The 25962-nt window shown below is 55.6% G+C and overlaps 10 protein-coding genes across 10 annotated transcripts; 3 read left to right on the top strand and 7 right to left on the bottom strand.

The window, feature by feature from the left end:
- Positions 1-104: 104 nt before the first annotated feature.
- CCM_00629 (glutamate carboxypeptidase Tre2, putative) lies at positions 105-2926 on the bottom strand (the record flags this gene model as incomplete). Its single annotated transcript, XM_006665789.1, has 2 exons — positions 105-296; positions 413-2926. The coding sequence occupies 2 exons, from the start codon at positions 2924-2926 to the stop codon at positions 105-107; spliced, it is 2706 nt and encodes a 901-aa protein (XP_006665852.1).
- Positions 2927-3390: 464 nt separating this feature from the next.
- On the bottom strand, positions 3391-6144 carry CCM_00630 (vacuolar sorting protein 35; the record flags this gene model as incomplete). Its single annotated transcript, XM_006665790.1, has 4 exons — positions 3391-3555; positions 3608-3754; positions 3800-5963; positions 6011-6144. The coding sequence occupies 4 exons, from the start codon at positions 6142-6144 to the stop codon at positions 3391-3393; spliced, it is 2610 nt and encodes an 869-aa protein (XP_006665853.1).
- A 682-nt stretch (positions 6145-6826) lies between these two features.
- Positions 6827-7360, top strand: CCM_00631 (Acyl-CoA N-acyltransferase; the record flags this gene model as incomplete). Its single annotated transcript, XM_006665791.1, has 1 exon — positions 6827-7360. One exon carries the CDS (start codon positions 6827-6829, stop codon positions 7358-7360), a length of 534 nt encoding a protein of 177 aa, XP_006665854.1.
- A 213-nt stretch (positions 7361-7573) lies between these two features.
- On the bottom strand, positions 7574-8158 carry CCM_00632 (membrane-associated progesterone receptor component 1; the record flags this gene model as incomplete). The annotated part of the gene is made up of 2 exons (XM_006665792.1): positions 7574-8039; positions 8106-8158. 2 exons carry the CDS (start codon positions 8156-8158, stop codon positions 7574-7576), a joined length of 519 nt encoding a protein of 172 aa, XP_006665855.1.
- A 1403-nt stretch (positions 8159-9561) lies between these two features.
- CCM_00633 (uncharacterized protein) lies at positions 9562-9877 on the bottom strand (the record flags this gene model as incomplete). The annotated part of the gene is made up of 2 exons (XM_006665793.1): positions 9562-9632; positions 9700-9877. The coding sequence occupies 2 exons, from the start codon at positions 9875-9877 to the stop codon at positions 9562-9564; spliced, it is 249 nt and encodes an 82-aa protein (XP_006665856.1).
- An 83-nt stretch (positions 9878-9960) lies between these two features.
- On the top strand, positions 9961-12901 carry CCM_00634 (ABC transporter; the record flags this gene model as incomplete). The annotated part of the gene is made up of 2 exons (XM_006665794.1): positions 9961-10671; positions 10721-12901. 2 exons carry the CDS (start codon positions 9961-9963, stop codon positions 12899-12901), a joined length of 2892 nt encoding a protein of 963 aa, XP_006665857.1.
- A 911-nt stretch (positions 12902-13812) lies between these two features.
- Positions 13813-17206, bottom strand: CCM_00635 (Hsc70 cochaperone (SGT), putative; the record flags this gene model as incomplete). The annotated part of the gene is made up of 5 exons (XM_006665795.1): positions 13813-13888; positions 13952-14988; positions 15363-15422; positions 15602-16537; positions 16676-17206. The coding sequence occupies 5 exons, from the start codon at positions 17204-17206 to the stop codon at positions 13813-13815; spliced, it is 2640 nt and encodes an 879-aa protein (XP_006665858.1).
- Positions 17207-19491: 2285 nt separating this feature from the next.
- On the bottom strand, positions 19492-20550 carry CCM_00636 (uncharacterized protein; the record flags this gene model as incomplete). The annotated part of the gene is made up of 3 exons (XM_006665796.1): positions 19492-20162; positions 20231-20306; positions 20479-20550. The coding sequence occupies 3 exons, from the start codon at positions 20548-20550 to the stop codon at positions 19492-19494; spliced, it is 819 nt and encodes a 272-aa protein (XP_006665859.1).
- A 1548-nt stretch (positions 20551-22098) lies between these two features.
- CCM_00637 (galactokinase) lies at positions 22099-23893 on the top strand (the record flags this gene model as incomplete). The annotated part of the gene is made up of 2 exons (XM_006665797.1): positions 22099-22763; positions 22903-23893. 2 exons carry the CDS (start codon positions 22099-22101, stop codon positions 23891-23893), a joined length of 1656 nt encoding a protein of 551 aa, XP_006665860.1.
- Positions 23894-24601: 708 nt separating this feature from the next.
- On the bottom strand, positions 24602-25098 carry CCM_00638 (uncharacterized protein; the record flags this gene model as incomplete). The annotated part of the gene is made up of 2 exons (XM_006665798.1): positions 24602-24662; positions 24695-25098. 2 exons carry the CDS (start codon positions 25096-25098, stop codon positions 24602-24604), a joined length of 465 nt encoding a protein of 154 aa, XP_006665861.1.
- Between the last annotated feature and the right edge of the window lie 864 nt (positions 25099-25962).

Consider the following 25962-nt stretch of genomic DNA (forward strand, 5'->3'; position numbering starts at 1 on the left):
TTCGCCGTAAAGGCCGGCGTTGAGATAGCATGACAATGAAATAATCAATTACAAAGAATATAGACCAAAACTCCATGAATGAATGCCCGCGTAGAATACATAAGCTACGACATGGACATGGACAGCAGCGCCCCCGCATGCCGCAGCAGGGCGGCCGTCTTGGCCATGACGTCCTTGGCTCCTGTCCAGTCCTCGGCCTCAATCAGGTCGCGGATCGCCGGGAATAGCGCCTCGTCATTGGTGGAAAGGAGTGGCGGGCCAAAGACGATGTGTTTGAACTGTGTGCGGTTGGGTATCTGCAGCAAGTTAGCATGACAAATGCATGAGCCACTGGAGGTATGCGTATCAAGAAATAAATAGAGAGCAAGGAAAATAGAGGGGGGAATAGAAAGAAGTAGGGAAAAGAACGTACCCCACCGCCAAAATCTGGATCTAGAAGCGCCGTCTCAAACTGCGCCATCTTGTCATTGTACTCTGTCCGCGCCGCGCCATACTCATTCGACTCCCATCCGTTACTCGCCAGCACGGCCGAGTCCCACTCGAGCTCCCACTGGCCAAACTTTTCTGCGTTATGCTGAACCATGCCCGCCGCGTCCTTGAGCTCCTCAAACGACAGCCTGTCTCCCGCACCGCGGTTCCGCGACCACGTCTCCAGGTTCCCCAGCCACGTCTGCAGCTTGTCGCCGTAGCGCTTCGTGTCAAACGGCAGAATGGCCCGGTCCGCCAGGTCGAGCAGCAGCAGGCCCACGACCTGGCCTAGCAGCCCATGGTACACGAACCCCGGGTCCACCACCTGGTCCACCAGCTCGAACGTGTCGTAGCTCGAGCGGTACGGGTACGCCGCGTCCTCTGCCGACGCGAAGCCCAGGTGCATCGAGCTCGTCCCCGCCACGTCCTGAAACGGGATGTAGTCGCTCGGCGCCGCGCCGGTGCTCAGGTCCAGGAGCTGCGTGTTGGCGCGGTCCCACAGCGTCTTGAGCGTCTCGTTGGCCCCGGGGTCGACAACGCGGCTGAGCGCGTGCAGCAGCGCGCGTTCCAGGAGCGGCGACCCTGCGGCCTTGAAGCTCGTGCCCGTGACCGCATCGCTCAGGTCAATGTAGGCGTACGCGTCCTTTTTGAGCCGGTCCAGGTTCTTTTCGACAAATTCAGTCGACCCAATCAAGTTGTACTCGGACGCGTCCCACGACATGAATTCGATGCTGCGCAGCGGCTTCCACCCCCGGTCGACCAGGTCACCGAAAATGCGCGCCAGCTCAATCATGACAGCGGTACCCGTGTGCGGGTTGCTCGCGCCGAACCCCATCGAGTCGCGGTGGTTGCCAATGAGGATCGACTTGGACGCCGTCTCCATCCCTTCGATCCGCCCATATACATTCCAAATCTTTTGCTTCTCCACCTCATCCTGCTCGTTTTGTAGACGCACAGTGGGCGAGCTCCCGTCGCCCGTCCACCACTCCACGTCGGGCACCGCGCCGGTCCAGTCGGGATGCACCTTTTGGCCGTGGCCTTTGAGGCTTTGCAGCAGCGGCTGCGCGTCTCGCCATGCGAGCGGCAGACTAGGAATCTGCACTAGCCCAACGGCATCGCTCACCTTGACGCGCGGTGCTTGCTCTTCGCTCTCCCACTGCGGGGTGAGCACGTCGCCCAGGATCCAGTTCATCAGGCTGACGGAATCGCCATGCACCCCATCGGCAGGAAGGAACCTCCCCTGAGGAGCGACGTCGCCAAGGGAAAAGCCATCCTCCTTCGGGTCGTTGTATACAAGAGCACCGACAAAGCCATGCATCTCTGCCAACTTCACTTTCAACGCGGTGCTCTTTTCGGTGCCGCCATTCCGAACCAGCGCAATCGCACCCTCAGTCTTGATTCCATCCTTTTTTATTTTTTCGTAGTCTGCTTTCGAGCCGTAGTTGACGTAAATGAGCGGTCCTCGCACATCGCCTGATTTCGAATGCGCGTGGAACGCGTACGTCTGCCGGCCGGCCGTCTCATGGTGGTGCTCGTCCTCGTCCAGCTTGGCCGTCCAGGTGGCCGTACCGCTGCCGTCGAGGAGCTGCACGTTGCGGCCGTCCTGGCGGGGGTAGTTTATATATACAAAGTACTCCTCCATGGTCACCCGGTCGAGCCCGGCCTTGCTGAACATGGCGTAAACGTCGCGCGCGGCCGCGTAGTCACCCTCGGTGCCGGCGAGGTGCGCGTAGCTCGAGTAGTGTTGAACCGATGCCCGCATACGCATGGGCTCGACGCGCTGCTGTAAAAAGTTGCGCAGGTCCTCGGCGTTGAAGCGCATGCCGCTCGTGAGGGGCGAGTTGAGGCCTGAAAAGAGGCCACTGGTGAAGAGAAACCAGAAGAAGCCGATAATGATGAAGATGGCGAGGATGCGCGCAAAGGTCAGGACTAGGAACATGGTGTTGACCTTGGGTATTTGAAAGTTGTCCAAGTTGAAACGGGGACCGGAGCCGGCGGACGGCTCTTCGCTCTGGGTCGTCTGGGTCTGGGTATCGCCGTCGGCCGGCCGGGATGGAAGCTGTATGCGCAGGCGCGGTAATCTCGGTCGCCAGGACCACTTCCACGAGGGAATCCGCAGTCGCTTGCGCCACGTCGAGCTCAGGGAGCGGTCGGGCTCCTCCATGTCCATCTCCTCAATCTCGCGGCGGACCTGCTCCTCCTCGGAGTCGTCGTCGCTGAGCAGGCCATCGTCGTTTTCAGACTCGTCGTCGGTCTCGACCGTCGGCGCGTGGTAGCCGGTCCTGCGGGATGACTCGCCATTGCCGGGCTGCCGCAGCAGCGACTGCTGCTCCGTCTGTGTGGCGCCGCGCTGGTCGGCGGTATCGCGGGCGGGCGGCACCCATCGACTGCCGCCGGCGAGGGCCTCATCGTAGCTCGGCGGCGTAGGGTCGTAAAAGGGCACCTTTTCCGAAGGCATGTTCGCTGCGCAAGGCCATCTATCGTGTCCCCACGGTGCGTGCGTGACAGGTGCCGAGGCCGCTTCTGAAACAGGTCAGGTATGGGGGTGCAGAGGACGGAGCGAGGCGGTCGAAAGGAAAAGAAACAAAGAAAATGCGTGCAAGGAAGGTCAAGACAAGGTACCGAATTAAAGGGATAGATAGAAAAATGATGGGCCGCCGACGTTGTAGGATGGTCATTGATTACGACCCCCATGGTTTGGCCGTGACGCTGCTCAGCCCCGACTTTAGTGGCCCCTGAGCCGCGTGGACTGGGACAGTCGCCAAGCCGCAGCGCAATGCACTCATTGGACCTTACTGGACCTCATTGGACACGCGCAGAATTGGACAGAACTTGTGAATTTACAATGCGGGATATCTGAGATAATTACAATGCAGGACATCTGAGATGAATCGACATCTGCAGACATGATTAATCGTACACTTAACTCGGATACAACACCACCCCCTCGTATTGCCTGCTTCGGATATTATCCAGCGTCTGATGGAAATGCTTTTTGCTCGTCTCGATCGAGGCAGACTCTTGCTGATTGCCAGCCAGGTTGGAGTGGATGAGTTCGATGAGTCCATTGAGATATTTCGTGGTGACCTGGGTTGTTAGTGCATGCACAGTGCAGGTATGCGGGATGCACTTGACTTACCGACTCATTTTGCTGGTCAAAGTAGTATACGTAGCGGTCCAGAATCTCGACAAACAGCTCAATAGACGTATGCGTCTCCATGCACGAGTCTGCCACGCGCAGAGCCCGCTGGAGGCACTCGAGCACCCGCTTGCCGTCTCGGTACAGCTGCTTGGTCAGCATGAGCAACATCAATCATGTCAGAGGACTTACATCGGATTCTTCCGTTTCTCTGTTGGCGGGAATGATATTGGCCCACCACAAATGGCTAGCTAGATACACGGCACGGCACTGGTCTGGCTTGCGCAGCAGCTTGCTTCCATGCTGAGCACACTTGGTAATGAGGGTATCGTAGTTCTCCTTGCCAAAGTTGCGCGTCTGGTGCAGCGACGACGCAATGACACAGACAGCCTGGAACTGTGCCTTGGAGTCAGACACGGCTTCCTCATACACTGTAAACGCTTGCGCATAAAATTCATAGGCTGCCTCTTCGAAGCCCGTCATATCGGCAGCCTGGCCGGCGGCGCAAAACAATCGCAGAGCCATCTCGGATGCGCCAGATCCATTGACGCGCGTGTACAAAGTGCTTAGCACTGAATGCATAAACTTAAACAGGGCATTGCTTTGCGTCTCCCAGTTGTCATCCAGCCCCTCCCTCGCTTTTAATTTTCGTGTGAGCCGCAGGCCGGCTGTGATGAGCGGCGGTGTCGTTGTGCGAATGCGGTCTCCACCATCCGCAAAGGCTTTCCTCGTCAGTTGAATGAGCTTGAATTGTGTGTCGTTGTCTTCGGCGTGGAGCAGGTGGACCATTCTCGCCAGCAAGCCTTGCTCTTGCATCGTCTCATCTGTCTCTACTGGACGGCGCTGAGCGGCAGGATAACCTTGCGTGGCCTGGTTTCCTTCTTTGATAAGAACAGACATGATTTCCAGCACATTCTCCATTTGCTCCGTCTTGACGATCTTGGTCTGGGTTTTGAGGAGGGTACGAATAATGTTTCCCGCAACAGCACGGCGAGTAGGATAGGATTGAGCCCGGAACAGTGGCACATATGTTGGCAGAGACAAGGCAGTGAAGATTGAAACGTAGCGGTCCAGTGGCGCTTGCAAGAGGGCCAACAGACTTTGCTGCGCGGGTACAGAGTGCAGGTCAGCATTGTTCATATTCTCCTTTGTCTTAGTGGCAGCGTAGGCGAGAATCTGATCAACAAAGTCGAGGCGGTCGGGGTAGTTGTTGAGGGCCAGGTTTTGCAACGAAACAAGCAGAGCGATGGTGTCGGGGATAGGTAGATGTTGCGCTTCGACCAGATTTTTTACCTGGGCAAAGAACACCTCATAGAGCTGCACGTTGCTATCAGCGATCGTTTTTGCCTCACTAGACGTCTCTGTGGCCACGTTGTGCACATTTGTCTCGGTTTCGGTTTCGGTATCGCCATTCGTATCTTTATCCTCGGATCCCTCGCCTTCGCCTTCAGTCACGCCTCCAGCCTCCGTCCCATCAGCACCCTTGATGTCGTTCAGCTTAGCGTTTTCCAGCAGTTTTGCGAGTGCCTCGGACTCGCGACCCCCCTGCTCGGGCGACTTCTCAGCCGAGGTCTCGCGCTCGGCAAAATCGGACAGCCTGTCCATGAGGCCAATAACAATGGACTTGACATTCACGTGGGGGTTGAGGCGAGAGACGGCGCCGAGAAACTTATCAAGGGTGTGCAGGTGGTACTCGTCGGGAAATACTTGAGTGATGACCTCTAGCAGATATTCTTGGGCCAGGACATCGCGACACTGAACAACCTGTTCCAGAAGCGGGCCGAGAATTGAGGACTGGTAAGTCTCAAGATCAACCAATTGGCTCAGGCGCACAATATTGCTGCCCACAAGAAGCTGTAGCTCCTTTCGCTCTCGGATCCGCTGGTCTCTTTCTCTAGAATGCCCTTGGTGCTGCAGACGAACCCAGAGCTTGTTCATCTCGACAAAGTTGGTAAGGATAAAGTTTATAGAGTCGCCGAGGTTGCCTTCCGGGCCGTCGCTATCGGTGGTAGGAAGAAAATCCCTAGCCTGTCCTGACAGATAGTATCGGAGGAAGAGACCACGGATAGGCTGCTGGACGCCGCGGCTCATGTCCATCATGTCCTTCATGAGCTCCTTGACCGGCGCATCTGCAATGCCCATGTAGGCGGTGCCGACAGTGACCATGAGATAGAGGCGGGGAATAATGTTGCCGGCATACTGTACGAGCTCGTAGAGGTCGGCGAGGTGGTTGACGGGGTGGTTTTCGCGGAGGTGGACGGACAGGTAGCGCAGGGCATCGAATACGGACATGTAAAGCTCGTAATACTGCTTAGGGCCGAGGCTGCTGGTTCGCAATTCCGAAACGAGAGTCGAGCTGTCAGGTTAGTATTGAATTCGCGACGGCAATTCGGGAATGCTCACCAGCACTTCAGCGCATCCATGAGCTTGCCAGGAGTGTCGAGACATTTTCGCATGAGCGACGTCTGCTGTCGAACGGCGACCAGGGCATCCTCTAGGAGACGCGCCTGGTCCTCGGGCGGTGCGGGTGTTGTCATGGCGGTCCTGTGATAGGCACCAAATTGTATTCACTAGACTATAGTGGCCAATGTCGGAAAGTCACCGTATTGACGCAATGCAGAAGTCAGAATGCGGAATGGCGATGGCGGGAATCCGGCAGGCCCGTTTGGAGCCTCCACAGCAGCGGGTGGGACGGTGACGCGCAGGCAATCACGTGTACAGAGGCAATACAACGTGAACTGAACAACGACGTACAGAATCACTACTTTTCGAGATTTTTTTCTGGCAGCTTTAGAAATATTCATTCGCCGTATTGGTATCGCCAAGTTTATTTGCAGATTCCTGCGTTGTCTGCGCTTTGCGCACAGCGTCGTACGGACTCGGCATCATCTTCAATTGAGAGCGATTGCAATCAGCCAGCCCTGTACTCCGTAGGTACCAATTCAGTCATGTGCTTCCTGGAGGATAACTAAGATGAAGCCCCAAGACAAGCGCTTCGCCCGTCCGGTGTGGTGTTTGTCACAAGCTCCATAATCGACGGAAATACTCATGCAAGCTATCTTAGGAATGGTGGCAACAGTCCCAGATGCGCATTTGCATTGAAATCGCTTGACTGTACATCAGTACTACACGTAGTCATACATAGTGGGCGGCCGCTAGATAAGTCGTGAGACGCTGCTTATTAGCGTCAAAGGCCACGTAAATCGCTTTCACATCACCATGCCATTTCAAATCCGCCCGGCAACTGTGGAAGATGCAAAGTTCATCATCGAGGCTTTTGACTCGGTCATTCCAGTGCTCATTGCAGCCGGCAACGACGGCCAATGGGGAACGGAGCTCTTTTCCGAAAAGGGAGGGTTTCTCGACTCGACGCGCGATGACCTGACGCAGTCGGAGCACTTTCGCCTGACAAGTCAAGGCGAGCGCATCCGTAGCTTCGTTGCGGAGGATGCGTCGCAGACTCCGATCGCATTCATCACTATCCGAGAAGGACAATTTTCGCAGCACGTGTCGTCTCTCAGCGCTCTGAGTCCCTACGTGGACGAAGCAGAGAGCTTACCGGGCGGCTTTTCCTATGTTGATGTGCTGATCGCAGACCAGCGCGTACAGAAATTCCAGCGGAAGGGCGCGGGTGTTGCCCTTATAGAACACGTGAAGCAGCATACGAAGGAGATGGGCGCCCGTAACGTATATGTCGATTGCTGGTCCGGCGGCGACGGAAAGCTGGTGCAGTATGTCTATGCTACGATCTGATGTGCAGAAGCTTACTGGGCAGATACTACCACGATATCGGGTTCGAGTCGGTTGCGCCGCTGGAGGTTAAAAAAAAGGACGGTACCATCTGGGTTGGGTTGTTAATGCGCATGCGGCTCGGTGCTGAACAATGATGCCAGGATGGCGCTACTGAATTGATCGGTGTTGATCATGTAAATCTTGATTATGCTATCATGTTGTATTTCTCGCATCTCACTTGTCCGCATTGAAGTCGGCCACGGACACCAACCGGCCAACCACCTCGTACTTTTCGCTGAAACGGGCCTCCCAACCCTCGAGGGCCTCGATCTGCTCGGCGTCGAGGTCCTGCAGGGGGTCCAACGGGCCGTCGAGGTCCTTGGTCAGCATGTCCTCGTCGAAGCTGTGGCTGGCCAGGCCGCGGCTGGCGTCGCGGCCGGCAAAGTTGGCGTAGGGGCCGCCGGGGCCGTAAAAGTTGCGACCGCTGGTAACGTCAAAAACCCTGCCGCGGACGGCCATGAAGACAGGGTTGCCGTTCTCGCCGTTGAGGGGCAGTAGAGTGCGCGGGGTGTAGGTTCGAAAGACGACGGCCGGCGGAGGTTTGGGCAGATCATGTTTGGCGGGGGCGCGGAAGACCGTGTATACGGCGTAGACGACGACGGAGACGAGGATGAGGTTGAGGGGGGTGAGGAGGGAGTCACTGGAGAGGGAAAGATTGATTAGATGGAACAGGTACGGATAGTCGGGTGCGGAAACAGGCGCGTACCTGGCTGGCCCTTTGGCCGCCTCGTCGGTCATTCGTTGCTGGACGTAGTCCATTCCGGGCGTTTTATTTTGTAAGTGATGATGTAGATGCGTCGTTGACCAAGGTGTGAATGAAGCGGGCGTCGGGACGTTGCAGAGGTGTTGCGGCGTCGGGGTGTCGCAGTGGAAGATGCTGGAAGTTTAAGCCGGGCCAGCCGGTGATGTCAGACGGCGCATCAGAGGCTGGCGGGCCGGGGATTGATGAGTGATTACAGGCGAGATACATGCTGAACATGACATGGAAAAAAAAATTGAAGGTTATTGTTAGGTTCTTTTTCTATCTTGCTCTTTGTTTCTTTTTTTGTTTACTGTTTTTTAACCCCCTAACCCCCCTTTTTAACTAGGTTGCTTTGGAAGATTTAGCACACAATTGGCGATCCGTCCCGTATCACTGGCCCCGATCTGCAGCACGGGAAGCAGACGGGCACAGCACAGCAGCGGAGAAGTCTCGGATGAGCAAACAATAACAACTCGGTACTATTACAGGTCAGATACAACGTTTAAACTACGGACCGTGCAATTATTTTCGATGTCAACCAGCCACACACTAGCAGGTCTGGTGACAGTCTAACTACTGGGTCCCTCTAGCATCTAGATGCTCCTGGAACGGGGTGACCGGCCGGGGTGTCCCGGGAGGCCGGGTTCCGGGTCGCCGCTGCCAATAGGAAGATTTGGAGATGAAAGGGAAGTGTTGGCAGCAAGGTGGTAGGTATGTACGTGTATGTACGTGGAGTTACTGGGCGTGTGTTGGGCCGAGTTGAAGCAGGTTGACAGTGTGACAGATTGGTATGTGGTGTAGCCAGCGGGAGAAGGATCAGGCAACAATGACTGTACAACGGAAAAATAAAATTGAGAAAAGAGTCAACAACCAAGAAGAAGAAAGAAAAGAAGAAAGAAGAAGAAGAAGAAAAAGGAAAAAAAGAAAAAAAGAAAAGCCTCCAGAAAAGACAGAATGTGCCATTACTCAAGGCCCATCCACCGGGGACAGCAATAACACAGGTACCAAAACTCCTACAAACACTGAAGCACTGAACACAACAGGCGGTCAGGCCGTCCAAGCCCTGCTAGCTCGGCGTCGTATCCTGGCGTTTGCAATCCAGTATTTACGACTCGTAACCTCTCGAGTCTCGACCTTCTCGTTCCCATCGTCTCCCTTTTCTCCCATTTCCGATTCCATCGCAATCTCCTCTCATTGACGCCTGTACTCCCTCGGTCTGCAATTTCTGGTGCGTACCCCCTCGGACCTGCAACCCCCAGCGCATGCATGCACCTTGATATCCCAGGCTGACCTGCTGCTGCCTACCTACCTAGGTAGTTACATCGGTAGGTGGGCAAGTCTTTAATCAACCACCCGTCATCACCACAAAAGACGCCCGCCGTGACAAGAAAATATTTTGTGCATTGTCACACCCGTCGCATTACACAAGACGCCACTGTCCATACACACCCCAATCGCTGCTCGCCGCTTCGCCCCGAGGCCTCGTCGATACTGGCCCGGTGCTGCAGCTGGCAGGGGCCTTTTCTCGGTGCTGCCTGCACCAGTCAGTACTCCATACACGCTCTCTGGATAGCACTTGCCTGCTTGTCAATCAATGAATGACGGCCTGTCGCTACCCGCTGGTAACCTCGTCGCGAGCTTGACTCACTCCTTCTTTGCTCGACACCTACCCGGACAGTCCAAGTCACGGCGCGCTCTTCTTCCTTCATGCTCGACGCTCCTGACGCAGCCTTCATTGTTCATCTTCTAATAGCTCAAGTCGGACTGGTCCCTTCCATCCATCTACTTCTGAGCGCTCAACCTTCAACCAACACCCGCCATGGCCCTCACCATCGCGACCATCTCCTCTCTCGCTACCGTTTGCTACCTCTATCCGACAACCGTTTTCCTCTTTTCCGCCATTGCTTCCGTCGTCGCCACTTGCACGCTTCAGGACTTGAAAGACGATGACAGACCTCTGAGGCCCAGCAAATGCTTCATCATCACATCGTATAGTGTGTTTCTGGCCACCTATGCCGCCCAGCTGGCTCTGCTCTGCGCCCACGCCATTCTGGTTCACGCATGGACTGTTGACGAGCATGTTATCATCGGTCATCTGTCATGCTTCCTCGTCTTTGGCATCCAGCTCAGTCGCATTATCGATTCTGACCGTCCCTCACCTATTCCGCTTTGGGGCTCCGTTGCACTGGCATTTGTCTTTGAAGTCGTCATTACCATTTGGTCAACGCTTTCCATTACCCCCAATCTTGCCGGCTTTTTTGTGCTCTCCGACTTTGGCTTGAGCATTTTTCGCTGCACGGTGCTTGCAGTGCTAGGTTCCGCCGCTATACTAGGCCGTTGTACCGTTTCGGACCCAAGCCCCGAGGCCGAGTCTCTTTTACCCAAAGATGACCAACCTACCGGCTACGGAACGCGGACCGAGAGTGAGGCAGAGTACAACTGGGAAAGAAGGCAACGCGAAGCTCGTGAGGTCATGGAAAAGCGCCTCAAACAAAATGGCAACTGGTTTCAATACGTAAAAGGATTCATGGTAAGCCAGCCATTCGCCGTTGTACCACCTTCATACACTAACCTGTTAGATCTTATTCCCTTATGTGTGGCCAGTTGGACACAAAACACTGCAGATGCGAGCTTTCGCCGTCGTCCTCTGCCTTTTCATCTCAAACGCACTCCATCTACTGATTCCTCGCCAGACCGGCATCATCATGGACAGTCTCAGCGGTACCAACAACGTCAGCCCTTGGATCGCTGTTTTGACTTATGCCGTGCTCCGTCTGGCCTCCTCCGAGTGCGGTATTGAGCTCGTTCGACAGTGGCTTTGGATTCCCGTCAAGTACTTTTCCCACGATGCGTTAACCCGTGCTGCCTACTCGCACATGATGCACCTCTCTGCCGACTTCCACGACTCCAAGAGCTCGTCGGACATGCTCATGGCTATTCATGGCGGCGGCGCCGTCTCCAATGCTGTCGAGAGCATATTTCTCCAGGCCACTCCCATGCTCGTCGACATGATGGTGGCCGTCGTCTACCTCTCCGTCACCTTTGGACCTTATGAAGGGCTTATCACCATGGCCACAGCCACCATTTTCCTGCACTGCGCCAGCCGCCTTGTGGCTAAATCCAAGTCTGTTAATCGAAATAGAGTGAATGCCCTCTACCAGGAGCACTACGTCCGCCACTCTGGCCTCCTAGGCTGGCAGACTGTTTCTGCATTCAACCAAATTGGCTACGAGGACAATCGACACGCTAATGCCGTGGCAAACCGTTGGCTTAGGGAGCAACAGTACGTGTTGAGCTGGCACATCTCGACCGCCTTTCAAACCATTGTACTTTCTTCTGGACTCTTGGCCTCTGCCTTTCTCGCGGTCTACCGCATCCAGCACGGTCGAGCCACCTCTGGTCAATTCGCCATGTTGCTCATGTACTGGGCTCAGCTCACCTCGCCTTTACAATTCTTCGCCAAGCTAGGCAAAAGCATGAGTGACGATTTCATTGATGCCGAGCGTCTGCTAGACATTATGAACACCAAGCCCAGTGTCGAGAACAAGAAGAATGCCCGCCCACTCAAGTTTGTCTCTGGCAAGGTTGAGTTTGACCAGGTTTGCTTCAGCTATGACGAGCAAAAAGGCGTCATCAAGGATGTCAACTTGGAAATTCCTGGTGGCCAGACTGTTGCCTTTGTTGGCGCCACGGGCGCTGGCAAGTCTACTCTGCTTCGCCTGCTTGATCGCTTCTATGATGTGACAGGCGGCGCGATTCGCATTGACGGACAAGACATTCGTGACGTTGACCTATTCAGCCTCCGCGACCGCATAGGCATTGTCCCCCAGAACCCGATTCTCTTTGACGACACCATCATCAACAATGTTCGATATGGCAGAATCACGGCTACCGATGAAGAAGTATTCGACGCTTGCAGAGCTGCTTGCATTCATGATAAGATCGTGGGCTTTACCAATGGTTACCAGACTCGTGTTGGAGAGCGCGGTGTGAAATTATCCGGAGGAGAGCTCCAGCGTGTTGCTATTGCGCGTGCCATTCTGCGCAAGCCCGATATTGTGTTGCTCGACGAGGCGACCAGCGCTGTTGATACCGATACGGAGCAGCAGATCCAACTTTCTTTCCGACGTCTATGCCAAGGCCGCACCACATTTATTGTCGCTCATCGTTTGTCGACTATTATGAATGCCGACCGGATTGTTGTGATTGAACACGGCGAAGTGATTGAGAGTGGCAGTCATGATGAGCTGATTGGCGCTCAGGGACGATATGCAGATCTGTGGTCAAAGCAGGTTTTTGTTCAGCCGAAAGGTCCGACTCTCAACATAACCAAGGCACTCGATGAACAGAAAAACTTGAAAGCAAGTCTTTCCGAGCAGGAAAGTACCCAGATCTCTCGAACTGTTAGTGACAGTGGAGACGAAACGCCCTTGTCTGAGCAAGACTCTAGCGACGCCGTCCATCATGTCACTCCAAGGGCCAAGCGCGACCGTCAAGCGAGAACGTCTATCGACAGCGATGCTATGAGCAAAGCTTCGAAGTTGAACCCTGTGGCTCCTGAATTCACACCGCGCACTGCCACCCCCAAGGGAATTGTCAAGGCGAGCGACTACGACAAACTGGGCTCGTCTGCCGAGCGGGCACGGCTCTGGGCAGACGAGGTTGCCGCCGCCGCCAAGGCAGACGAGGGACAGGCCGAGCTTGTGATGCCTACACCCAGTACTGATAATGCGGAGGAGTCAAAGGACTCTAGTGCTTAGAAACTGCCAGAGGAACGAACAGACTCAGTGGGAAAAATGCCCGACGTGCAGTACAAACACCCTCGCTATTCGAGACGAATTCAGTCAAAGAGCGATCCGCCGTATGGAGATCTTGAGCTGGCCCAGCCTTTGCCAGTCGAGTTCACGGTATCTAATGTATGTTTTTCAATGCAGAGACTCGGAAAACCTGCACACTAACTTGGCAAGAAGCGCAGGGTTTCCGCTCCCCATGCAAATCGTACATCGCTTCCCAAACTAAAGGCGGGACCTCCACCAGACACGCCCAGTCGCGCCGGTTCTAGTGCCTTGCCAGAAGTCAAAGAAATCACTGAGTCAAAGGCGAAGACTCAAGAAACAGAACATATAAATGATGAGAACGAGCCGCCATCGCACGTTGGAGACGGAAAAGCTACCGAAGCTCTTTCCAAGAGCCGTGGCAGTCGCCGCGGGCGCGGATGGCTTCGTGGGCGTCGAGGGCGTGGGCCATCTGGCAGCCTACGTGCCCCATCAACTACAGTCGGCACAAACTAAGAAGCCGCTGATGTATACTTACCGCAGTTGACTGGCTACACTGTATTAATGGAACACAATCCCAACATGGGCAGAGGATATGCAGCATTTACACCACTTTATTCATTGGGGTTGTTTACACCTAAGGAGATTTCAGTATGGATTTGCATCGTGGCGGGTACTGTAATGGTATAATACAGCATGATTTGCTTATAGAATACGGTAGACGTCTTGTTAGGTATGCAGTTTCATGTATCACTGGAAGGCAGGTTGTAGTACTTTTCGCTTCGAGTATGCTAAATGCGGCATATCAATAAACATGTAACTCTATTTTTCACATAAATTAGGAAGAACGAGTAGGTATGCAACAAAGGAAATCATTGAATCGTTTTTTAGTTCTATCAATGTCCAGCGCCGGGACCGCCAGGAGCACCGGGACTGCCAGGAGGAGCACCACCGCCCATCATGTTGCGAGCCCTAGTGTATGGAGATTAGTACTGCATTCTTCTTCAAGTCCGCCACCTCAACGATAAAACTTACATCTCAGCAATGCTGGGATCGCTCATGAGGCTGTTGAGGTCGGGCATGCCGCCGCCACCGCCGCCGCCGCCAAACTGGTTGGCCATCTCGCGGATGCGCGGGTTGCTCATGAGGTTGCTCATCATGTCGGGGTTGCTCATGATGTTTTGGGCCATGCTGGCAAACATGGGGTTGCTCATGATGGAGCTGAGATCGGGCATACCGCCACCTGCGCCGCCCGCACCGCCAGCACCGCCCGCGCCGCCAAACATGCTTGCCAGGCTCGCAAAGTCGGGCATGCCGCCCGCGCCCGCGCCAGGCATACCCCGCGTCGCAACATCATCGTCATCGCCGCCCGTCTCCTCGACGCGACGCTTGGCCGTCTCGTAGCCCTTCTTCATGGCGTCGGAGCCGCCGTTGCCCTCGTACTCGATGCCCTTGGCGTAGGCCTCCATGGCACCCTTGGCATCGCCGAGCGCGAAGCGGGCGAGCCCAAGGCGCGACCAGGCCTTTGTGTACGCCGGGTCGATGGTGACGGCAGCCTCGGCGTCGACCTTTGCGCTGGCGTGGTCCTTGGCGGCCGAGTGCGCGGCGGCGCGGTTGCTGAGGAACACGGCGTTTTGCGGGTGCAGCGCGAGCGCCTGCGTGTAGAGGTCAATGGCGGTGGCGTAGTCCTTTTGCGCCATGGCGGCGTTGCCCTGGCTCTTGAGGCCATCGGCCTCGCGCTTCTTGTCGTCGGAAACGTTGGCGGCGGCGGCGGCGGTCTCAGCTGCGGCAGCAGGCGCGGGGGTGGTTGCGGCGGCAGCGGCTGCGGCGGCGGGATTGTTGCGCGACTTGGCGACTTCGTAGACGGAGTAGATTTGCAGCAAGTTCTGGGCGCCAATGGCGCGGGCGACGGCGGCCTTGTCGGTCGGGTCAACCTTGAACGACTCGGCGATGCAGTTAATGGCGACGTCGATGGAATCCTTGTCGTCGGCGGTGAGGGTGCCGTCGGTGGACGAGGTGGCGAGGAACTCGCAGATGGCGAGCGCCAGCTTCTGCTTGGAGGAGGGAGCGGCCTGTGCGCAAAAGAGTCGTCAGTATTCAGCGGGGGAAAACGTGTTGTGTTTGTCAAGATCTGGCCCCGAGAGGGGTGATGTTTGGTCGAGATGGCGGGGTAGCTTTGGACCAAGAAAGGGGAAAGAGGTGAGTGCTTATGCTGTACAGTATAGCCTGGACGGAAAAGAAAGGGGAGACCATTACCATTTTGGACCGTGTGTTTTTGAAAAGTCGACGGCAACAAGAACGACGACGAGGGTAAAAGGGATGTAGACAAGAGCGAGGAGCCGCGGCAGTAGTTGACGTGAGGTTCTGAGGGTGCGGGAAGCACAAGGCGGCAGGAAAAAAATGTGGACCGCTTTTTCTGCCAACGCTTCGGGACGGACGTACGTACGCTGTGTGCCTGGAACCAAGCATTTACACACGTTCCAGAACTTTCCCAGGACAGATCATGCTGTAAAAGCAGTATGTGATTATGTGGTTTAAACACGTAGAGTTAATTCTATAGAAAAGAATTAAAGCAAACCTAGACTCCCAGTCCATGCATATTTTATACAGCCAATCTCAAGCCCCCACAGCACACACACCACTACACTACTTTCGCTGCCGTCTCGGGCGGTCCACGTTCTTGACCCTTCGGTTCGACAGCGCCGTCACCTTGCGCGTCTTGGTGTAGACGCGGAGCACGTCGCGCAGCACGATGAAGAGGCACCCCCCGACGAGGCTGCGGCCCCATTGCTGCTGAAGGAGGCCAGGGCGGCCCCCGCCACCGCGCAGAGTCGCGGTCCACGGGTTGCGGAGGGGCGTCGTCGCGGTCCAGTGCTTGGGTAGCACCAGGCGCAACGCCTCACCGGCGGCAAAGGAAACTCCCGGCAGGATGAGCGCTGTCACGATGGCGTTCGACACACCGGAGAGGATGGCGCCGAGGCCCATGCGGCGAACGGGCGCCGGCGGCGCTTCGTGGTTGGCGCCTGGCGCCTCGGCGGCAGCATCAGCGGGCTGTGCAGCTAGAGGTACAACTGGAGCAGGAGCTGCATCGTCACCAATGGGATCGCCAGCATCGTTAGCTTCAACGGCTTCCCCATCTGGGACTGCAACGGGTGCGTCCTCTGGAGCATTTCCCGCGTCACCGGCAGCCTCGTCCATTTCCAACTCCTCCACAATCACTTCCAGCATGATGCCATCCTCGCCCTCGCCCTCGCCAGCGACATGCTCCTCGCCGCGAATATCAATGTGAAAGTCGTCGGCCCGCGGGAAGTCGTCGGCCTCGTCCTGCTCGAGCGCGTCAATTAGCGTCTGCAGGATGCCGACGACGCCGCCCTGGGCGTGCGCCGCGTTGCGTGCCGCGTTGGGGTTCTGGTTTCCGTTGTTGGCGGCGGGCTCAGGCCGGGGCGGGACAGGCGGCAGCCCCATGAGCTGGCGGTTCATCTTGGTCTCGTAGGGCAGGACAAGCTCCCTGTAGAGGTTGTAGTAGACGGAGCGGATGTAGGGAAAGACAGCCATGGCGAGCTGGGGCGACGGCGGCCAGGTAAAGAACTGCTCATCGTGCAGGACATGGTAAATGCCGTACTACAGCTGTTAGAATTCAGTCATACGTGTAGACGCTGGGTCGGTACTTGCAAATGACGCCGTGGGCAGGAAAATCTTGTTGCTCCAGCCAGGGAACAAGTGTCCCATAAGCAGGGCCGGGGCCACATTCATCAGGACCAGGGCATTTGTGATGCGTTCGCGCGCAAACGCCAGCGGTGCCGTGCGCCGGCCGTCAATCATCATCTCAGGCCCCATCACGAAGCGCATCATGGCATCCTTGCCGGCAAACGTCCACAGCGCCGTGGCGCCGTACATCTGCATGCTAAATTGGACGCCCATGGACAGAGCCGTGAAGAGCACGAGCGGACTCGTCTTGGTGAAGCGCCGCGCGATGAGGTCACTCAGCGCGACGACGGGGTCCCACGCGCCCTCCATCTCGATGGTAGCCTTACACACCGGGCACAGGAGCGGGCGGCTGGAGCGCTCGCAGTCCGTCACCCACGACAGCATGCAGTCCTGATGCGCCTCAAGCGTGCACGGGCACGGGTCGACCCAGGAGCTCGGCGCGTCGGCGGGGTCCTCGTCGGTCAGGCAGATGAAGCAGCGGCGTGGCACGTCTGGGGCCCGCGGTGCGGTGATGGCCTCCATGGCGGCTGGTGGGAGCGTCGGGCCGACCTCGGCGGGCTCTTGTATTTTGCCTGCGTCCATCGTGAGATTTTATTGATGGTAATCGGCTTTGTTGGGCTGCGAGGGCGGCTATGGCATGCTCGGTCGGGGGTCGGCTGTGGCGGGTCGAGTGATGGGACGCGGGCAGTCGGGCAGCCAGCAAGGAGAGACGGTGGCAACTGTGGAGAATAAGAAGGAACGACTGCGGGGAGAAAGACACTGTCGCAAGCACCAGATGAGGTAAACAAATGCGAACCAGGCGGAGTGGTGTGCCGGGCCGTTGTGCATCAAGCCGACGGCTATGGTAAAGTGTTGAGTTGCGTGACCGAGGCAAACGGTGAGTGTTGTGGTGGTGACATCAGCGTTGCCGGCCGCGGAGCTGGCCAATGAGAACGGTCCCCGATTCATGGCTCTGAAGGTGCACTGGGAATTGTGATCTTTTTTTTATTGCAAAAATAGAGGGCATCTTGAATGATTCAGATGATCATTTTTGCGCAATATACCCATGATTTTTTTGGATTTCTCAAAGAGCAATAGCGCAGCGGTGATGGAAAAGGCGGCATGACCATATAGATACACTACGCACGATGTATTCGCCACGCAGAGTAGTTATATGTTGTATTTGTAGATATAATGAGTATTGATTATAATTACGCTAGTATATTAATAAGCTTAAGTTACCTATCCTATATAGTTTTAAAGAAGGTGACTAGAAACTAGAGTGTCTAGGGAAAACTCTACTTCTAGTCTGGGTAGTTAAAGCGTTAATACCTGCAGACGAGACCTTTTGTTATTAGTGGTCGCCGTTGTAACCACTGACATCCTTTACTTCTCGGTGAACGGAAGGCATATATCTAGAATTTATCGTCCATGTCGCCAAAGGCATACACGAGTTCTAGGGTATAGTGTGTTGGACTTGAGAATTTGAATTAGGTTCTTCTTAAGGACTAAAATAGCATCTTGCCCCAAAGGCACTAGTAATTGTTAGCACGCGAGACTAATGGCAAGCCTAGGTGTTAACTTACGACGAGGAAATCACCACTTTGTATAGCCTATACGTCGTCGGTGATGCCGCGCTTAACGTGGCCTGACTCTAAGCGAGCCAAAAAGGGATGCGGTAGACCTCCCTACCGTCGGAGTGTTCGCATATAAATCATGCAGGCTGTGAAAGCGCCGTAGAGCAGTGGCGTTTGAGGGCCACTCTGACCGGCCTTGCTATGTTCGAAGTAGAGAAGGAGGACGGTAGAAATGCACACAGAAATAGCTACCGCACGGAGCTTAGAAAAGTCGATTCTCGGCATCGGTGAGTGTTCGGTTCATGGCCTCCTGTAAAACGAAGAAGGGACAGGGGTGGAATAGAGTGCTTAAGTAAAATGAAGTCATTTAATACATGGTGATCATTTATTGTTCTTCTTGTCGCAGATTGACAAAGAGTTGCGGGCGGGAACAGTGGTTCCATCCCCGACAAAGAACTGTTCCCCCCGCCGGTTTGGTGATGGTCTAGAATCGGAATGACATTCACTTGTAGTATAAATAGTATTTAGAAGCCTCCATCGTGGAGGCGACGGAAAAGCACAGGAGGGAAGCGGAGCGAGGCGACAAAGTGGAAATAGGGTGGGCGCCAGGAGCGTCGACACTTTCAGTCCCATCGACACTTGTCAATGTTGACAGCCTCGCACCGTTGTCAAGCACATGACTTATTTATGCCATCTAGGTCGCAGCTATATGAGCTGGAAATTAAATTGATCCTTCGGCTAGGTTGGCTCGAGTCTGCAATTCAATTCGCACATTCCCTCACGCCTGCCGACGTCATGAGGTGGTACCACTATGCACAACTTGCTCAGCGGCACGAGCCAATAAACAACCAAAAGCAATATATCGCGTGCAATCCGTGCCAGTTTACGAAATTACTTTCAAAGTCATTCTCAACCCACCCTCGCTACTCCGTAGAAACAAGTCCAAGAATGCGGCAGCTCCCGTCCCCGTCCCTCGCCGCCTGCGGTAGTATGAGCAAGTTACCACCCGGATGGCCTGCCCACATCACTGCCGCAACCTTATAAAGCACCGCAAACCTCCTCAACTCAACCAACCCCTGGTCATGATGTCCTCTGTATAAATACCAGTATGCATTGTCTTGCTCGAAACGAAGCGGCGTCCCTGCGGCGACCGAGGGCCTGCAGCACCCGATACTGGCGATCTTGACAGCCCAAGCCCCGCACCTACGACACAAACAGCTTCTCGACCATGACGACGACGACACCGTGCGCCGACTTCGCCCGGCGCGTCTTTCTGGGCTTGGAGGTGTGCCTTGCCATTGCGGCGATGCTTCACTTCGCCCACGCGGCCGTGACCGCGGGCCGTCTACAGTCGCTCCAATGCACCGTGGGCGGGCCCTGCGCCGAGCAGGACGGCGACGAAGCCACGAGGTACATCGGCCAACCTGGCACACCGCCGACTTCCTTTTTTTTGGCTAATCTTTTTGGTGCAACAGCCTCGTCAGCTCCGGCCTGGCACTTGCCATCCTCTCGAGCGTCGTGCTCCTCGCCCGCCTCGCGCTGATGCATCTGCGGTATTTTCCTCGGACCGTCGGCCTCCTCTACGACGTGCTCATGACGGGCCTCTGGGTCCTCGGGCTGGCGCAGCTGACACGCGCGCGCGCGACGGCGCGGAATCTCAGCACCGGCGGTAGCGTTGTCGTCGCCACCGACGGCGTCGTCGTGACGTGCTGGCGGCTGCGGGGAATCGTCGTGGCCGCCACCGCCGTCGCCCTGTACGCCGGCCGTCTGCTGTTTGAGCTGGTGTGCCTGTGCTGCGTCAACAGGCCGCCGACCGAGTACCGACCGATTGAACAAGAGGAGTGGGAGCAGGAGTTGGAGATAGAGCTGGAGCTGGAAAAGGGCCACGTCCGGGCCGACGGGCTGGCACACGCGCTGGCCTACAGCCCGGTGCTGGCCTTCTTTCCCGACGACTAGCCAGATGGTCACGGGCGAGCGCGCGTCTGCAGGTCACACAGCGTCTGCATGATGCAGGCTGGTGATGGCTGTCTTGGAACTGCGCTCAATTTACGAACATCGTGGGCGAGAGCGATCCGACTTTGGGGGTCATCTCTAGCATGACTCGCCAGCGACTTTGGCTTGCTTGGCTGGGTTTACATGGCATCTACGTTGGAATGTACATGGACATTTACACTCGACTCCATCATATGTGTTTTTATCAAGTTTTATTATAAGCTAATCTCAGCTACCGACACTTATTTGTGCTATCTCCGATGTTAGCCACAATCTCCACCAAGGCAAACGTGGACAAATACGTACGGGGCAGTTGGAGCAAGTGCAGCCAGAGCCGCAGTTGCAGGAGCCAGAGGAAGCGCAGCCACAGTCACCCATGATGAATGTTTTGGTTTTGTGATGGAGGTTTGCGTTGTAGATTTTGCGTAAGTTGATATGAGAGAGATGTTGATGATGAAGGAAGGGAAAGAGGGCACAGACTTTTGGAAAGGTGGGCTTATTTGTAGGCGGAAGAGGGGGAGGGGGGGAGGAGAGAGAGGAAGGAGGGGCAAGCGCCAATCCTGCGTTGGATCTCGTGTGCCGGCGCAGACCGGATTCAAACGATGCTTCTGGGATAGTCCCGGGAGATGATGCGTCCGATTTCCTATCCGTAGCCGGCAAGTCTTGGCCTTGTTGGCATCCAACTACCTAGTGTCTTCGCGTGAGGCTCGTCGCCGTCGTTTACTGGACGCGAGTTGCCTTTTCGGCAAAAAAAACCTCCACCGCCACCTGGGCGGCTGCGGCGCGACGGGAGCAAATCTGAGAAGGTTTTTTTGTCACTAGGGAAATGTCATAATTGGGGCCGATTTCTGCATCATTTTCGACGTGTCAAAAGATGAGAGCTTCCCTTGTCGCCCAAGGTCAGCCAAACGATGAGACGGTCAAGTCGTGGCTACCAGAGTAAAAAGTAGGTTCGTCGGGGCCGCGGGCAGACCACACGGGAGCAGCCATTCCTTTGGTCAGGCTGGTGGCTTCACTTCATTTTGCCCCAGGGAATATGCTACCTACTACCTAGGTGCCTATCCCGTATCGGATGGAACTGCCCAATGGATCTAAATGCGTGTACAAGTTAGTGGTGACGCAATACCCTAGAGCACCTCGCGATGCGAAACAACATCGATTTTGCGCGGGAAATCTCGGCATGGACCAGTTGTAAAATTTGTAAAGCGAGTTTGGCCTGTGAAGGCGCTTCAAATAGAGCTTATTTTGCAATGTATAAAGGGTCATGGCTGCTCTTTTCAGTTCTGTGCGCTTTCCCAGGCGGCAAGTGCTGGTGACCAGACGAGACGCGACAACCCTCAACGCCGTCATCGCATCACCAACGCGCACACCACTTACTCACACCCTCACGTGCCTCTGAGGTTGAAGAACCCTTTCCAAGCGAAAAAAAAAAGCAAAAAAAAAAAGATCACGGAATATTCGTGCGAGTTTAACTAATATTTGCAGGCTCTACGGATATCGCCAGCACAATGACGCAGCGAACCCCGCCATCGTTCTAGGCGGCGTGAGGGGCAGCACGACCCCCAAACCCCCACAACGGACCCCCCAAACGCCCCCTGAAGTCGGCCCAAGCAACTCCAGGAAATTGGCGGTTTGTGATTTGAACAAAGACCCTCCGAGTAATTGCCCGCAAGCGCACCAATCCAGCCAGCTCCCTCCCGAACAGCGGGGAAGACCACCCCCCCATAGCCGTCGGATGGAGTAGTTTATTACAACTCGACCAGCATGGCAACATGGGACGAACAACCCATCTCGTCTGCTGTGTAACCTGATCATCATCTCGTCTTCGTGATCACAATCCCTCTCCCTGGTCGTCGGGAGAGTCAAAAACTCTGGGGTTGACCTCTCACCGCAATCACACGCCCTCGAACAAGATCGCCACCCGTCATGTCCTCCTCCTCCTCCGTGCCCCTCGTCGCCTCCCTGGCTGACATTTACCCCCCCGACGCCCTCGCCCAGCAAGCAGCGCGATGGGACCGCCTGCGCGCCCGTTTCCAGTCCGCCTACGCTGGCGCGTCGCCCACCTTTGTCGCTCGCTCCCCGGGCCGCGTCAACATCATTGGCGAGCACATTGACTACTCCCTATACGCTGTGCTGCCCATGGCCATTACCGCCGACGCCCTCCTCGCCGTGTCTGCGCGGCCGAGCAGCAGCGCCGCCAGCGAGACGACGTACACGATCCGCATCGGCAACGTCGACGAGCAGACATTTCCATCGCGCACGTTTGTCCTCGAAAAGGACGCCGACATTGCGATTGACGCCTCGGCCTCGGAGTGGACAAACTATTTCATGAGCGGCCTCAAGGGGGCCCTGGGCCTGCTCAGGCAAAAGGCCAGGGCGGCGGGGAAAGAGGAGCACTTCTGTCCCCGTGACTTGGATGTTATCATGGATGGCACTGTGCCTGTCGGCGGCGGTCTCAGCTCGAGTGCTGCCTTTGTGAGCGCCAGTGCCCTGGCTGTCTTAACGGCCAACAGCGATGCTCCTGTCGACAAGAAGGAACTGACTGAGCTTGCCATTGTCAGCGAGAGATCGGTTGGGGTCTACTCTGGTGGGTAAGTAGTCACCACAAGCTCCCTGTAGTTTTTGCCTCTTGTATCAGTACCAAGCTGTAATTGGACACTGGGCACATGACACAGTTTCCATCACTCTGTGGCGCTTCAAACCGTCCACTAACTAACATACCATTGTCAGGATGGATCAGGCCGCTTCCGTACTCTCGGAGCTTGGATCTGCCCTCTTCGTCTCCTTTAGCCCGCATCTTGATGCCAAGCCCATCAAGTTTCCTCGCACCGACCCAGAACTCGGCTTCGTCATTGCCCAATCCTTTGTTACCTCGACCAAGCATGACACCGCCCCGACCCGCTACAACCTGCGCGTCGTCGAGTGCAGCCTGGCCGCTGCCTATCTCAACGCCACCCTGAATCCACCAGGCACCACCCTTCCCCTCGATGCTGGGCCCCTGCGTACTAGTCTCAAAGGATTTCACGACGTCTACGCCTCCAATAACCTGACCGGGCTCGGCCCGGAGCAGCAGCTCCAGCGCCTCATCCGCCTCACGGAAAAGACGCTCACGCAGGAGGAGGGTTACACTCGCGAGGAACTTGCTCAGGTTCTTAAAGAATCCGTTGCGGCGGACCTGGCCAACCTGGCAGCCGAGGAGGGCTCCTCTATAGCCACCAGTAGCGATGATGCCGATCCCGTGGCCAACCTGGAGAAGAGATTCCTGTCCAAGTTTACAGTCCACGCCGATCGCTTCAAGATCCGCCAAAGAGCTCTTCACGTTTTTAGTGAGGCGCTCCGTGTAGTGCAGTTTCTCAAGCTACTCGAGAATGCCACCCCAGCTAGCGCCGACGTGAACCAGAAGCTTGGCAACCTTATGAATGCTACGCAAGACTCGTGCCGCGAGCTGTACGAGTGCAGTTGCCCTGAAATCGACGACATTTGCCGCATTGCGCGCAGTGCGGGTGCCTACGGCAGCCGCTTGACGGGTGCCGGCTGGGGAGGGTGCACTGTGCACCTTGTCCCTATTGACAAAATGGATGCTGTCAAGGCGGCGCTCGAAAAGGAATACTATGCGACGAGGCACCTGACCTCAGAGCAAAAAGCCCAGGCGGTCGTGGTCAGTCGACCGGCCCGAGGTAGCGCTACCCTGGTGGGACACGCGGGGTCCTTTTCCTTGTAGATAATACTCGCAACAAATGACTTTGCTGAATATAACATCAATAATGGATGCAGAGTAATCCGTACATGCATGTACATGAGACTAGACTGCCCAAAACTTGTCTAGCGTCGGATCGGGTACTGTTCAAGTTGCATGAGTGGCTTGCCGTTACCAGTTTCTTTTGACAGCACACCATGTAGAAAAAATAATGTGACACAATAGTGCTGCCAATCATTCCTTTCGGATGTGCAAGGAGTCTGGCGGGTCTTCATGCCTACTATCATCAACAATTGACGTTCAATAAGGTACTTCATCGCCGACCAAGTAATCCCTGTGTTAGGAACCTTTGTAATTTCGATACATTTGCGCCCACACAATAGTCACTAAAGCACAGGTACCGCTCATAAAAAGCTTGCTTATTGGTGAGCATCCTAGCCAGTAACCATGCCAGGGTATTCACACATCCAAGGGGATGACGCGTCGTGTTGGCCAGACCGAGTTGCGAAACATCACATTCGCTAATTTAAAGGAAATGGCTCGTACAACTTTCCGCACCGATGTAGGAGGCGTGGCCCCGCGCCGAGTTCTTGCAGGACTCCGAGCTGGGCTAACTGCAACTGGAATGCCGCTTTGATGGGTGAGTGCTTGGATGGGCAGTGCGCACGTGTGCACTGGGCATCAAATTGTTGGCAGGTTGTGGTAGGCAGGCAACCAGCCAACGATAGGTAGTTATGGGCAGAGTGCCATAGTCGTGGTGGCTGCAGCAAGCCGGTCCTCCTCGGAGGAGTGGCTGCTGGGATGAGACAATTCGCCCGACGTTACTCAAAGACGAGTTCCCAGGCAAGTTCCCAGGGCCAACGGCGGTCAACAGGAGGAGACCAGGACCGAGATCCCGAAAGTATTTTACCCAATACGCCACGACCCACGACGGGTAGCAACACCGAAAACAGGGCTCTTGAGCGCCATGTCGCAGTCAGGCGCGTACCTCTGCATGCCATTGGCAGATTGGCAGACATGTGTTGGGTTGTCGACGGCTCGGAGTGGGAGGTCGGCGACACCGTCAATGGGAGGTGCCCGGTGGATCCCAAAAGGGTAATGAATAGAGCTCGCTTGCTATTGTTCTGTGCACGGCCAGTGGGACCGGGTGCTGATCCGCCAGCCTTGCGTGACAGAGATTGACAGCTGGTGATGAGTGGTTGACGTGTGGTTGGGTCGACCGACTGCATTTTCCCAGACTTTCTTGTCAGAAATCGTCTTCGAGAAAACATCGGCAAGCGATAAATTAAATGCACATCGGAACCGAGGCATCGTGCTGGACGCAAACAGCCATCTCGACTCTGCATCTCCGGTTCATCAGCTCAGGGTCTCGCAAGTTAGCGCAGGCTGGTTAGCGCACGATTTATTTCCAGAGATTTGTGGGGGGTTGTGCTTGTCAATACAACAATTCAAGCAATCGGCGCAACCGTGGTTGGAGATGCAGCGCAAGTAGCCATGTCTGACCACCTTGAGACCTGAAAATTGCCTAAAATGAGTTCTGCCGGGACAGGTTGAGTGTTGCGTCTTGCAGCTGTTTGCAACGAGGGGGAGAATTTGGAATGGCACTGGTGGTGCTCCTGATAGTGGCGGATGTTATTGATGATGCTAGTGATGATGTTGTTGATTGACGAGAATGATGTTGACGAGCTGAAAAAAGTGTAGTAAATTCTTGAATGTAAAGAGCCAAACGCGCGCGGAGTGGCACGGTTCTGCCGCCAGCTGGCGGAGGCACCCCTCCATCGTCACGGCAAAAGTCACCTTCCTCGTCCTCCATCGTTATTTAGCACCAACGTCAATCAACGTTGATCACCATCCCACACACACAAATCACCCACATCACCCACTGCATCCACACACATCGCTATTTCATCAATCAACAAGGCTATGCCCCCAAGCATTCTTCTCTCGTATCCACTGCCATTCAGCTTCTTCACTTGCATTAGTGCGCGTTTGCGTTTCGGAGACGCAACAACCCTTGCGCACGAACGCCCTTCTAGAATGATTCCCAGATGCCACCATCCCAACTTGACACCGCCCCAACGCAGCGCCGGCCA

The sequence above is a fragment of the Cordyceps militaris genome (genome assembly GCF_000225605.1).
Source record: "Cordyceps militaris CM01 unplaced genomic scaffold CCM_S00001, whole genome shotgun sequence".
NCBI classification, from domain to species: domain Eukaryota; kingdom Fungi; phylum Ascomycota; class Sordariomycetes; order Hypocreales; family Cordycipitaceae; genus Cordyceps; species Cordyceps militaris.